General features: G+C 35.7%; 1 protein-coding gene across 18 annotated transcripts in view; it reads left to right on the top strand.

The window, feature by feature from the left end:
* LOC138736875 (protein 4.1-like) overlaps positions 1-13,507 on the top strand; it is a 297,080-nt gene extending 283,573 nt beyond the window's left edge. For 12 of the 18 annotated variants that reach the window (XM_069887003.1, XM_069887002.1, XM_069887005.1 and 9 more), the window contains 7 exons: positions 2,112-2,279; positions 2,720-3,229; positions 3,691-3,819; positions 4,248-4,346; positions 5,966-6,046; positions 8,037-8,150; positions 12,442-13,507. In XM_069887003.1, the coding sequence (XP_069743104.1) occupies positions 2,112-2,279; positions 2,720-3,229; positions 3,691-3,819; positions 4,248-4,346; positions 5,966-6,046; positions 8,037-8,144 (1,095 nt within the window). In that variant the 3' untranslated portion in view covers positions 8,145-8,150; positions 12,442-13,507. The remainder of the gene's footprint in view (positions 1-2,111; positions 2,280-2,719; positions 3,230-3,690; positions 3,820-4,247; positions 4,347-5,965; positions 6,047-8,036; positions 8,151-12,441) is intronic. The other 6 variants (XM_069887011.1, XM_069887012.1, XM_069887016.1 and 3 more) reach the window with 4 other exon arrangements.
* Positions 13,508-13,856: the final 349 nt, after the last annotated feature.

Genomic DNA, 13,856 nt, shown 5'->3' with positions numbered 1-13,856 from the left:
TCCTGTAACCTGTTCTTTTTTTTTAAATTGCCAAATTTATCCAAAAGGGTCTAACTTTTGGGCAGGACCAAGTCGAATGTAAATAAAAAAAATACCTGTCTCCTGGCCACATGTAAAACACTAGCCTGATAAGCCTGATTTCAATCTATTTAACTTCTGTGGTGTAAAATATAATTGATGTAACTCTCACTACTGCTTGATCCTCTAAATTCCTCAAGCAGACTGGTTTTGTTCCAGATTTCATGACCAGCAATCTTGCATATCTCTATGAGCTTACCTTAACCCTACCTCAGTTGCCTTGCATACTCTGTATACCTCCAGTTCCTGCTACTTGCTCATCCCTGTATTCTTTTGCTCCTAATAGCTGTCAACTGCTGTGCAATGCTTTATTATTATAAAAGTTTGTTGCTTTGGAAGCATTACAGATATAGTTATAGCTTACTTATTTGTCTTGACAAGAACTTGTTCTGAGCAGCAGGTTTTCTAGAATAATAAAAGAAGCATCTTGTGAAGAATCTTGAATGCTTTCCCCATCTATAATTTAAATTATTTTATTGCTTATTTCTCATGAAACAGTAAAGCTTTTCACAGATGCTTAATACTTGGAATATGGATAATTTACAACAGCTGCTGAAAGCTTGAAATTAAAGCATAGTAAACTGAGTTATTTTGTTATGTGGCATTAAATAACAATTAAGATAACTTGTTTGAGAATGTACCTTTATAATTCTGTACTTGGGTTTAATGTTTCAATTTTTGAAAATATTGTTCGAAACTAGGATATTATTTAAAGCTGATCATTTAAGTTAACTTTCTGTAGGTGCCTCGGGGCTGCCTCATGCAGTTCACTGCCAAATTCCACCCCAATCTCAAATTCACCTGATCCATCTCTGGCAATACTCCCCTTTCTTGACCTCTCTGTCTCCATCTCAGGAGACAAGCTTTCTCCTGACATATTTTACAAACCCACTAACTCACTCAACTACCTTGACTGCTTCTTCATATCCAGTCCCCTGCAAGGGTTTTTTTTTTCTCCTTTCTCCCAATTTCTGTCTCCATTGTATCTGCAGCATCTGTTGCCAAGATGAAGTTTTCCAGTCCAGATAATTGGAAATGTCCTCCTTCTGCCACAAATGTGGCTTCTCCTCCAACACCATCAGCTTGGTCCTTACCTGCATCTCCTCCATTTCACGTCCCTCTGCCCCCAGATGTAACAAACACAGGATTTCACTTGTCCTCACCTTCTAGCCTCCACATCAAACACATCCTCCTTAATTTCCGACACCTACAACACGATCCCACCACCAGACACATCTTTCCCTCTCCACCTTCCGTAGGGACCGCTCCCTCCGTGACTCCCTCATCCACTCAAACATTCCCACCTATTGCCCCCTTGGCATCTTCCTCTGCGACCACAGGAAGTGCCGCACCTGCATACACACCTCCACCCTCACCACCATTCAGGGTCCCAAACAGTCCTTTCAGGTGAAGTAACACTGGATCTCCCAGTGGCCAACCACTTCAATTCCTCTCCTTGTGTCTGTCCACGGCCTCGTGTACTGTCCCACCAAGAGCACCTGTAAATTGGAGGAGCAACACTTAATTTTCCATCTGGGTACACTCCAACTGGATGGCATTAACATTGACTTCTCCATTTTCTGCTAGCATTTCCTCATCCCCTTCCCTCTCCACTCACAGGGCCATCCCTCCTCCCCTGCTTGCTGGTGTGCCCTCCCTCCCTTATCCACCTATTACTTCCTGCCTTTGGGACTGTGTTCCTTTTACCCCCCCCAACACCACCATTTTATTCAGTGTCTGCCTAAATTCTTTCCATTCCTTCCTGAAATGTTGGTTATAAAGCTTTATCTTTGTGCCATATAAAATACACTGTTTGACCTGCTGAGACTCTCCAGCATTGTTTTTACTTCATCGACGGAGTCTGCAGATGTTTCGTGCTTTACCCAGTAGATATTAAGGAATAATGTTACTTTTGCTACAAAACATCTACTTCTTGCAGGTAAAGGAATATGATCTCTACTATAACTTCTGATACTTGTTTTCTTCTCTGAGACTTGTCTTAATTTTTTATTCTCAATTTTCTAACTGCATAGAGCTTAGAAGAGGAGATAACATCGCTTTTACTTAGTAAAGAAAGCTTCTCCACAGGCTTGGTGGCCTGCTTCTCATCTGCTATTTCTCAGGCATCAGAGGATGCTGAGTTGAAAGAGAAAATTGCTGCTGAATCGGTTTCTCTTATAAACTCCAAGCAGTTGTCAGAGGTGCTTTTAAAATGGAATTTATGATCAGTAATTGCAAGTCACAGTATGTCGCATGCTACCTTGATTTGTTTTGTTTTGACATGGTCATTATTTTTATGTTCTTAGTTTTAATCCATTTTTAATTCTTTTGCTCTCCATGGTCATAATTATGTACTGTGTGGTGAGGCAATGATTTGGTGCAGCAATTTAATTTGCCATCATTGATAAAATGCTAAGGAGTGGCTGCTTATTGACCTCCAATGTATTTTCAGAAAGTAAAGCTTTTTTTTTGCAGGAATGTGAGGTATGCCAAGGCGATCTTTCTTGGAGCAACCCATCAGAGCATAGCCTCGGTCATATTATTTGCTTTGTCATCAGTTATCATCCTTTAAGTTTGCATGGTTGTATTTCATACTTCTTGCCTCATTTTTTTTTTCTCTCCATTCATTCTCTTTGTGTAGACCTCAGATGAGAAACAGAAATCCGAAATGGAGGAGCAGGCAGAGGTTGTAGTAGAAGAAGCAGTAGTGATTGAAGAGGTAAAGAAACCACCCAGCCATTCAAAAGTAAAACTTGAACGAGCTGTTGAAAACAACACAATTGTGCCCCTTGTTGAGTTGGCCGCAAAAGAGAGTCGTGTCTCACCCTCAGGTAGTCATAGTGACAGTGAGGAAGAGGCAGAATACCACCCACAGACCAAGGAAGGAGTAAAAAAAGACCAAACTGAATTTAAGACATTGACTACAGTAGCAATGAATTGTAAGATTTCAGTAACTGATAAAGAAGAAGTGCATTTTCCTGCTACTGAGGTACATAAAATGCAGAATATTCTGGAAGAAGATTTGCAAGAAATGCAAAATGGAAAATTACAGGAAGCAAAGCAAGAGCAAGAAGATACCAAACCCAAACTAAATGGACCTGTTTCGTATATTGATAATGATGCTATGCCAGAAGTTGTATGTTATTCTGAGGTAAATGTTCACAGCATTTGGGTCAGAAATAAATATTAATGTACCAAAGTCCTTTCCATGTATACTGCCTCTTTACCTGGTCTGTCATGGGTTTTCTGAAACATATTCAGTTCACTTAAACACAATTTATTTTTCAAAATTGAAGAACACGATTATCAACTGCTTCTCTGCCTGCTTCACTCTTGGTTTCTGGCTGCCTTGCCTACACTGAAGGTCTGGGCAGCCACCACATTCTTTCTTTGTCATAATTATTGCTGAAGGACAAACTAGTTGTACTTTTTGTCAGTGCTTTATTTTCATGCTATCTGTTCTAATATAAACATTTGTTATTTTCCATTAGCCCATTTATGGTGTAAATGTTTCCATTCTCTTACACTAACATATTTTAGAGTTTAAATTAAGTTGAAGACTGTTTTGAAACATTTATTTTGTTTTTATTTACTTGACTTTCTTTTTAATAGCCTCCGGTAGTAAAGACTGAAATGGTGACTATCTCTGATACTGTGAGTCCAGATGAGACTGAAATTACAACAAAAGAAGTCCCAATTGTTCAGACAGAAACTAAAACCATTACATATGAAGCTGCACAGGTAGGCTTACTTTCCTAATAAAAACAGTTAGAGATTTTTAATAATCAGCTATCACCAGTCTTGCCTTTGGAAGGGATTGTGATGTCTGCACACTGTGTATATTTTAATCTTTTTATATTGTTAATTAGATTATTGTTCCTAGAGTTTCCTCCGTTGTTTTTAACATCAAAGTTTTTACCCATTGTTTGAAAAATTCAGGTTGAAAAATAAGAACAGTTCTACATTTTGCCAATGTATCTTAAAGTTACAATTCACAACTTAAAATATGATTCAGCAAATCTTATAAATATTAGTCAACACTAATATATATTTTGTATATTTATTCTTCCTCTTAAAAGAGATTGTTTTGAATTAATTTGTCGATCTGATCTAAAATATTAGTTCAACAACACATTTGTTTCTCATAACTTTTTTTTACATGTTTGAAGAATGATGGCAGTGGAGACAATGATCCTGGTGTCTTGATGAGTGCTCAGACAATAACTTCTGAATCTTTTTGCACAACCATGACAACCCAGATTACCAAGGTATATGGGAGGCATTCAATCAGAGTTTGTTTTTCTCTCGAATCACTGATCTTGTATTTGTTTTCATGCCTGCAAGTAAAATGTAATGTGAATCTTGAGCTTTTTTATCCATCAAAGTTCATTCATTAAACATAATGATTTTCAATTTAAAATGTTCTGAACGTGAATGTTTTTTTTTTCTAAATCACGTCACATGCATGTGGATCAAGATCTGTTTCAAATCTATTCATAAAATTACAATTGTATCAACTTTCCATTCAAACAATATTATTTGATCTGTCACATCAGCATGACAGGAATTTTCACTTCAATATACTTCTGAAGTCCAAGAGATTTAGAACAAATTTTTTTAAATAAATTGAAGCACCCCCTGGGTGAAGCGGTTGGCTTTGTGGTTAGCACGGCACTGTTACAACGCCAGCGATCGGGACAGGGTTCGAATCCCGCACTGTCTGTACGGAGTTTGTATGTTCTCCCCATCCCTACGTGGGTTTTCTTCAGGGGCTCCACTTTCTTCCCACCATTCAAAACATACTGGAGATGTAGGTTAATTGGGCAGCATGGGCTCGTGGACCAAATAGCCTGTTACCATGCTGTATGTCTAAATTAAAGAAAAATTAAATGTTTCTCTTCCCACAAATGCAGCCTGACATCTTTCTACCATTGTCTGCTTTAATTTAGATTTGTAGCATCTGCATTTTTAAAAATTGTTGAATTCATTACCCTTTCTCTACTGAAAATGCGCCTGAAAGGTCCGCTCCCTGACAGGATTCCCAACTGTCTCTTGTTCACCCTCAGTCGTTTCTGTTTCCCTCCTTGCCTTTGAAAAGATGTTGACCAATCCACTTCAAGAGCCACATCATATTTCTTTGTCAAACAACTCCATCTTAAACCTGTAGCACTTTTTAAACTGGTCACAGTTCTCAAAGTATTCCAAATTGAAAATTGGCCAACTACCAGAAGATCCAAGAAACACAGTTACAGTTGTCCTAATTATCCAGAGGCTTTGGTTTGACTGTACCATGATGCTTCAACATTGGATTACTGTGGAGTGTTTTGAAGTTGCATGAAAACTAGATAGAACAATATAACAAAAAATTAGGCTTGTCTCAGATTGTAAAATGAAAAGTCAAATAAATGCAAGTATTTCTGTGTCAAGCAATCTCTGACAATGGCAATTAAGTTTTACGGATTTGTAGATTTCTTTATATAAATCGTCCCTATCTTGGTCTTTTTATTGTATCTCCCATTTCTTCTTTCCCTCTTCTTGTTATCTCTATGTAATTTAACATTGAATTTATTATTCCATTTGGCAATTGCAGGTTTAAACTGTTCTTCATTAGCAATTCTATCATTTGATTAGTTTAGTTTCCCTGAACAGCCAGGCCCTAGATCCCTGTTGAGAGCAATCTGCCAAATTGCTATCTAATTTCAGAAAAATCCATTATAAAAGCTCAGTTAATCGTTGGTCAAATGTAATGAATAACTGATGGATGTGTTTGTTCCTGAGGCATATTCAGTCAAATAAAACTGACATAAATGTGACTGTAAATGAGATTGACTTTGCTTTTCATTTGATGAAATAATGCAATAAGTAATTGTCTAATCCTTTTTCTTAGACTGTTAAAGGTGGAGTTTCTGAAACTAGAATTGAAAAGCGAATTGTTATCACAGGGGATTCAGATATAGACCATGATCAGGTTAGTTTTATTTTCCCATTTTTAATTTGTTTCAAGAAATTTCAAAAATTATGTTTAACAATCCAATGATTTGGTGGATATATAGATTGGAAATGAGAATTCTGCTTTAAAGCATCTGTTAAGTGGGTAAAATTTAAATTGATTGGTTTTGCTAAGTATTTTGAACTCTTCCACATTTTTTGTATAACTATATACCATATAAAATGGCTTTTAATTCTTCTGACATTGCATCATGTAAGGTGATTGAATCTTTGAGAATACAGTAAGGAAGTATACATTTTTCCCCAAAAATCTTTATGATACAGGACAGCAAGTCCTCATCTAACATTGTTGATATGTTCTTAGGAAGTGCTTGCTACTTTAAGTGAAATGATGTTAACAAAACCAATGTTACGTGGCAGTAAATTACCGCGGTGCTTTTATTTATTTATTTTTCACATCAACATTAAAACAAAGTGACGTTATTCAAGAACTTGCTGTATATTGTAAGGGATTGATTGTAATGATCAACCTGTCTAATTGATTCCATCAGTCAAATGAATGTAAACAACTGCTTATCTTTTGTGCGTTGTTTAGAACATAAAGAAATTTAGTCTTTCTGATCATTGTGTAGTCAAGAAAATGCAGTGACTTATGTGAACTTGAGTATCTTTTTGCATCTTTAAGCCTTTGTTTTGATATTGCACACAAGCTTTTGTTGAAAAATGAATGTTTCACAAACTTAACCGCTGTATAACAATTTGGGATGAGGACTGCAGTGGTTTTTCTCTTTACAAGGATCCCTTGGAATTCTATCCTGTCTCCTTCCAGTTGCTAAAAAGAATACAAGTTCATCACCTATATACTGCTTCATGTTGTTTCACTTTAAAATGCCTTTTGCCAATTGCTTTGAACTGACCAATGAACTACAAGTTTAACTTTATTGGCAAGTCTGAAGGATAATCCTGCATGGTAGTTAATTAATATGGAATGAAGCTATTGGTTGAGGTTTTAAAATGCATTTAGCTTACCAATAATTTACAGGGTTTTACACTTCTATGGCAGCTTGTTTGACATACATTCCAAACTCTAGATTAAAAAACTGAACCACACATGGGGATATTGGGTGAGCTTCCAGAGGATGTGGTAGACCTGGGTACAATTGCAATGCTTAAGGGTCAGATATGCAGATAGGTAAGGTTCAGAGGGATTTGAGCCAAATAGAGGCAAATAGAACTAGCTCAGGAATGCAACTGGGTCAACGTGGTTGAACTGGGCTGAGTGGCCTGCTTCAATGCTGTGGAACTGATTTTATTTCATATTTTATATTCTTTTACTTGTCCATTCATTTCAAATAGTTCCATTGCCTTGGCCATTCAGCCATATGCATAAAACTGTTACACTGAGGCAATGTGTGCTTTCTTCTTTGGTCTCAATTGATAGAAGAAAAGCAGCACTAGAATGATAATCTGGTGAGTGACAAAGAGCTGTACGTGAGCAGAGATTTACCTGGATGTGTATGCACATCACTAAAAGGTAGCACATAGGTATAAATCAGCTAACAAAATGCAACTGCAGCTATTGATGGAGTTGCCTAATGATCAACCTGTCTAATTGATGGCCCACTGGGGCATTCCTCTGGTCATTGGTGCTGGACATCTTTGTTCCTCAGAAGCAAATGATTGAAATACACATAACATCTGTGCATTGCCATGCCATCGTCCACAATTTGGATTTGGTTTGGTTTGCTTATTTAGTCCCTTTTTGTTTGGCCTTTCAAATGGGTGATTCATTTTTAGCAGACCTTTCATTGATGTTTGACATTTGGGAATATTTATTAGCTCAATCAAATTGTTTTACAATTTTTATATTTTTTGTGCAGAATTAATTTGTACTTTTTAAATTGTTTTTAGAACCATAACATTTGTATACTTTATATGTGCCATTGCTTCTGTATTTTGACTTGTATTTTTTATTTAAATCACATTGTAAATTGTTTAATTCTGGGTAGGCCTTAGCCCAGGCAATAAAAGAAGCCAAAGAGCAGCACCCAGACATGTCAGTCACCAGGGTAGTGGTACATAAAGAAACTGAGCTCACTGAGGACGGGGAGGAATGAGTTAAGGTAAGGGAATACACCATCTACTAAGGCAGTAAATAATAAAAACAAATTGTGTTCTGCAGCTCACTACCCCTTTCTTTGCATGCTTTCTTTTCCAGGTTAGTTTAATGAACTTGAGGGAGAAATGAAAGCTTTGAATATGCATTGAATCCTATTTGGCTGCCAGCTATCAATGGATACCTATAATTTTACATCTTTTCTACCTTGTCTATAAAAAGTGATAGTGCTCAAGTTAATCACAAAGTTGCTGTGAATGGGTCCAAATGCAGAAGGACTTCAATGAATATAAGAAAAAAAAGTGTGGTGTCGACTGTTGAACCAAATGTAGTACCAAATTGACCAGAGATATTACTATTTTCATTACAATGTCAAATAAATGTTCTTTGGAATGCAGTATCATAGCTACAGTTTTATTTTAAAATACTCATGCTTCAGTAAATATAACATGCCAAGTAGATTCAATCTTGTCCATCTAAATTTTATTTACTGAATTAGGCCAACTTTGCTTTATGCCTTGCATCCTACACGAATTTGAACAGTTTCCATGTAAATGGGAAATTTCCTACATATTTGTTTCATGAGCGTTATAATTGCATTGTGTAACTTATTTTTCAAAGCTAACATGCTTACATGTTACAAGGTTCCTTAATTTGTTATGAATGCTGCATTTGTTTGAAAATCATTTAATAGAGCTTTTGTTTAAAGTTGTAGTTGAAACATGAGTCTCAAGGTTGTTTTCTGGAATTTTGAGATTGCATATTCAAGCATTATTCAACATTACAAACTGTATAACATTTCTTTCAGTGATGTATTGAAAAGGAGCATGGAATACTACATTTGACAGTATTCACAAACTGTTTATTTTCCAAGCAAACAACTTGGAAAATTAAGACGATCAATAAATGGAAAATGAATGGAGTGTTAATTGAAATGGATGATTTTCCTTATTAATGGGTTGGATTTGATTCTTCATTCTAACACATCTCAAGGTGGAGCTGCTCTAATGACATTGAAACTCTTTAGCTGAATTTGAAAGGGGAAAACAAATGTTGCGTGCACAAAGGCTGTATGATTTGAAAACTCAAAACAGGTTAGAGCTTGAATATCAACCACATAGAGGATTCTGGAAAGGAATAAGAGTTTCCCTGATGTTGTTTAGCTGGAGTAAATGGCAAAGCAGTATTTCAGGCTGAGAGATCCTTGAAAAATATTTGGAGTGGAATATTACGTTAAAGAGCAGGGCCACAAGTTGCTTATTGATCCCAATAGATATCAGCTGTTATATTTTGAAGAGTATTTTACACATTTCCAGAATATTTAATGGAGGGATGTTATATTCGGTACAGATAAACTTAAAAAATTGATCTTGATGTTCTATGGAGGAAATACAGTAATTAGCAGTTAGGATGAAATGTGTTGGGCTGTTTTTTATTTGCCTAAAATCAATGCACTATGTATTTATACCTCAAGGATTCAACATCTGTAAGACAGAAAAGGCAATGAAAGTAGACGGCAACAATAATTTGAAATAATAGTGCCTCTTAACATACTATGTGTAACCCAGGACACTTCACACCATTGAGAGAAACAATGCTTGACATGAAAAGAGATTAGGAGGATTGGATGAAAGGTGCTTGGGTTTTAAAGAAGGAAATGGATGAGCGAGTATTTAGAAAGGCCATTCCAGACCATTAACCTAAAATTAATGCAGGTGCTGCACAGTGGACAGGGTTTGGGGTGGAGTTTAAAGTTGGGATCAAAGGAAGGTGCACAAATGGAGAGAATTGAAAATGGAATTTTGTTCAACCTGGAAAACAATCCATTTGGCATTTTGATGGAATCAACAGAAATCAAATTTCACTGAATGCGTGGATGGTAATCCATTGAAATCTGGACTTGGATAAAAAGTTGATGGTGGCTATTGTGTATGCTTGGTAGAGGATAGAATGTTTATTTTTTTGTGATGTAGCTTATTAGCAAAGCTGGTGTTGTTGTTGTCTCTCCGGTTAAATTTGGAAAACTAGTGGAGTATTATCATGATCCACTGCAGTTCTGTGATTTTAAAATACTCCCATTGGAATGTTGAGGAGTTGTGGGATTTATTCTTGGTGGAGGAGCAATGGTGCATGCCCAAATTAGTTTCCACATGTTCTTACCACCTTTGTTCTCCAATATGGTGTACATCAGGATTTCAAAAATACCTTCAAACAAGTCTAAGGAACTTGATGTTCTAGTTGAGATACTTTTCAGCCCTGACATGTTGGCAGTGAAAGAAGGTGAATAGGAATAATATGTGCATTATCCCAATGAGGTTGAGTGGCCAAATGTTGCAATAGTTCCCGTCCAGGTAAATGGAGAATATTCCAGTTGATTCTTTGCTTCTAACGTGTAATGACGTTGAGAGAGTCACTTTCTGCAGAATGCCTGAGCCTTTCCTCCTGCAGAACCTGCAACATTTAAGGCATGTCCAGTTATATTTTTGGTTAATACGACAGGATCAATGAACCGCACCCAATAACTCACAAGACAGGAGTTATGCGAATAATAGGCTTTTATTAGCAGGAACATGGCAGAGTTAGCCATCTACGAGGCTAGTCCCGATCTGAGCTGAGAGCAGCGGACAGGAACACATATACAAGCAATATACATATACAAGCTACTTCCTCCTAGTCAGCCGATAGTGCTGGTCCTCTCTACCAGCTACCAACTACATACAAGAATGCAATTCCAAGGATCAACACAGTCAAATTTGGAATTTTCAGTATTTATAGCTGCCTTTGAATGTTGAAAGCCAGTAATTAAAACTTGATTTACAAAGTGTGGCTGTTCAATGGTAAAAAGCACTTTTTGCATTACATAGCCATACCAAGATCAATCATTGCCCATGTCTCAAGATCTGGCAAGAATGATCTGATGTATTATTTGGCATCGCGAACAGCACTGAGAGCATTTTATCAGACAGCCTCGGTCTGATTAAGTGATAATACGGAGGCCATTGACAAAACAGGATAGGCCTAAAGGACTTGCATTACAAACTCAAGCAGTGATGTCAGCATCTGAAAGAGTAGGCCTGCCAACAACAAGAAACAAGTTATAATTCCAGTCATTGAGGCATTTTCTCTGACTTAACTTCAGTTTTACTTCAAATTCATTAATAGCAAGCTTTTCAAATTGTGGCTTGCCACAACTTTGGAATTTATCATTTTAGTTCAAGGCTATGAGAGATATGGAGTTAAGATATCCAAGTGGAATTAATTCTGAGATTTTGCAAGCAGGTTATTGGTGAGTTATTATGACTTATTAACACAGTTAACTTTTGTCCCAAATTTTGGTAGTGAAGTTTGGAGATGGAAAATCCCGTGGGTTGGAATGTTTTAAGTTGGACAATTATTATAGAGCTCAAACGCTGGCAAAGTATTGAATAGCAAATCACATTTTTGAATAGTAATTCAAAGTTTTGTTAGGAATTTAATAAAGCATTATGGAGATTATCCAGATCAAACTGGGAAGACACGATTGTTTCTCAAAACTGTCAATAAAAGCAAATTGATTTTGTTTTGATCAATAACAATGGCTGAGATGTGGAAAAATACTTTTCTCACTCATTCCTTGGTCAGATATCCCATCTGATGATAACCCTCTCAAATTAACTCAGTAACCCATGAAAAAACCTGATTTTTTGTTTTGAATTATTTGTATTCATTTTAAACGATACCAATTTTAAAATACAATGAAAATCCAATATGAAGTGTTGTACATGGCTATTAAACAATCTGTACAACAAAAAAAATATATAAATTGAAAAACAAATCCATAAATCATAGACCAGGTAGTATATTCGTACAAAAAAAAAGAGAGAGGAGGGAAGGAGGTAAGAGAGAGGGAAAGGAGGGGAAAAAGAGAGGATTTTATTTTTAAAAGGGAATTTCCTTTTTTCAATTGCATCTCATGAACTCTAGTTGAGTTAACCCCATGATTGAAATTGGAATTAACTGACATTTCATTTTGTGCCTTGCCAAATTTGATAATTTTTTTTTTTTACCTTGATAGCTTTTAGCATGTTGAATCTAAAACCTGGTTTCTACATATTGGAATGATTACATTGCTTTTTTGGTACCATATTAAATTCTTTGGGGGGGGAAAGAAATGCCTTCTTAGGAGATAGTTCTTTTGCATAAATTAACAAATATCAAGAGAAAATACTAGTAGAATTTCACTGAACATTGTAATTTAAATCTCAAATTAGTAAATGATTGTAGAAGCTGTTTCTCTAAATGTTGCTGTTTACTTTTAGAAATGAATATACTCGGAATGATGGATCTTGAAACTCGTGATCAATGAAGGAAAATTCCCTATGAGCAGTGGAAGATTATCTGTATTCCAGTCAGACATTGTGTGAAAATTAAAGATGTCAAAGATCTGTAGCAACTAATCATCAAGTTGAATATTTCAAATACTTAGCCAATGTTTTGATCATTCACTCTTTATAAATGTGTTGGCTTTTAACATACCACTTCAACAGACCATTGTAATTTAATATCCACAAATACTACAAATGCAATAAAGTTGGTTTCCTTTCAAGAAGTGTTGTACAAAATGTTATAACTAATTTAGATACAGTAAGTGACTCAGTTTCAGAATCTGAATATATGTGAACCTGTTGTTGCAGAAACATTTTTTAGTTTGATCAAGTACAGTAGTTACCAAACACTGTGGAAAAGAGAAATGTGGAAAGACTTCTTTGACATGTCAGTTAAGAGAATTAAGTCTGTTTAAAAAGAATCTCCTGTGCCACCTATAACACAAAATAAAATGTCATTCCAATATAATTTTGCACTGTTAAGCATCTACTATATATTTTCTTAGTCATCAATAGAACTAGTAAATCTTTACTGGAAAGAATACTTTTCTATTAATCTTTAACAAAATTACATTGGCAGCATAAAATTTAATATTTGCAAATCATATATCTTCAATTGAAAAACCAAATCATAATATTGACTGCATTTCTACAAACTCTTTATGTTCTCACTATGAAAAGTTAAACTTCAGCTGTTAATGAGCAAATTCTGTTGCAGTTCTAAAGACTGTGTCTAATTTTTGAGAAAGAATTGAAGTGGAAAAATGTTTAATAATGATTTTGTTTTTGTAGATAATATGGCAGAATCCTTGGCTTTCAAACACATGCGAAGCAATACTGGATTCTGTTGACTATGTCATTATGCTTTTGACCCTTGTATCTAGGCAAACAACCAAAGTAGCACTCTGGCATCTTAAAAATTGTTTTGTCATTCTTGCTTCAAGTAATCCTGTTTTAAAAATAAATAAATAAATAAAGAGATAAATTTCAATTCAAAAAATTTGCTCCGACTGTGTTTGTAAGTTGTATGTTTGACTCATTTTGAACTCTTTCAATAGTTCTTTTGATGGCATTATGATTTTCTGTGCACCGTTCAATATTTTGTCAGGTTGACAGGTTTGTGCATTGTCCATTTTTATTTGGCTATCTCTTACAATTCTCCAAAACTGTTCCAGAAAAAGAGGGAATTCAGATTCCATTCACTTTTCACCATGTAATACTCGGATGCTGGGTTTTGGATCTCAGGATTAGTCTGGTTTTAATCTCCTAGTATTTTTCTGGAACTTTTAATTTTATAACTACTTTCAACTGCTCCATAATCAATAAAATGATTGGTTTCTTCCATTTTA

Source organism: Narcine bancroftii, chromosome 6 (genome assembly GCF_036971445.1).
Source record: "Narcine bancroftii isolate sNarBan1 chromosome 6, sNarBan1.hap1, whole genome shotgun sequence".
In the NCBI taxonomy this organism is placed as follows: Eukaryota; Metazoa; Chordata; class Chondrichthyes; order Torpediniformes; family Narcinidae; genus Narcine; species Narcine bancroftii.
Note: the sequence above shows the minus strand (reverse complement) of the source record. Positions and strands in the feature narration are given on the sequence as shown.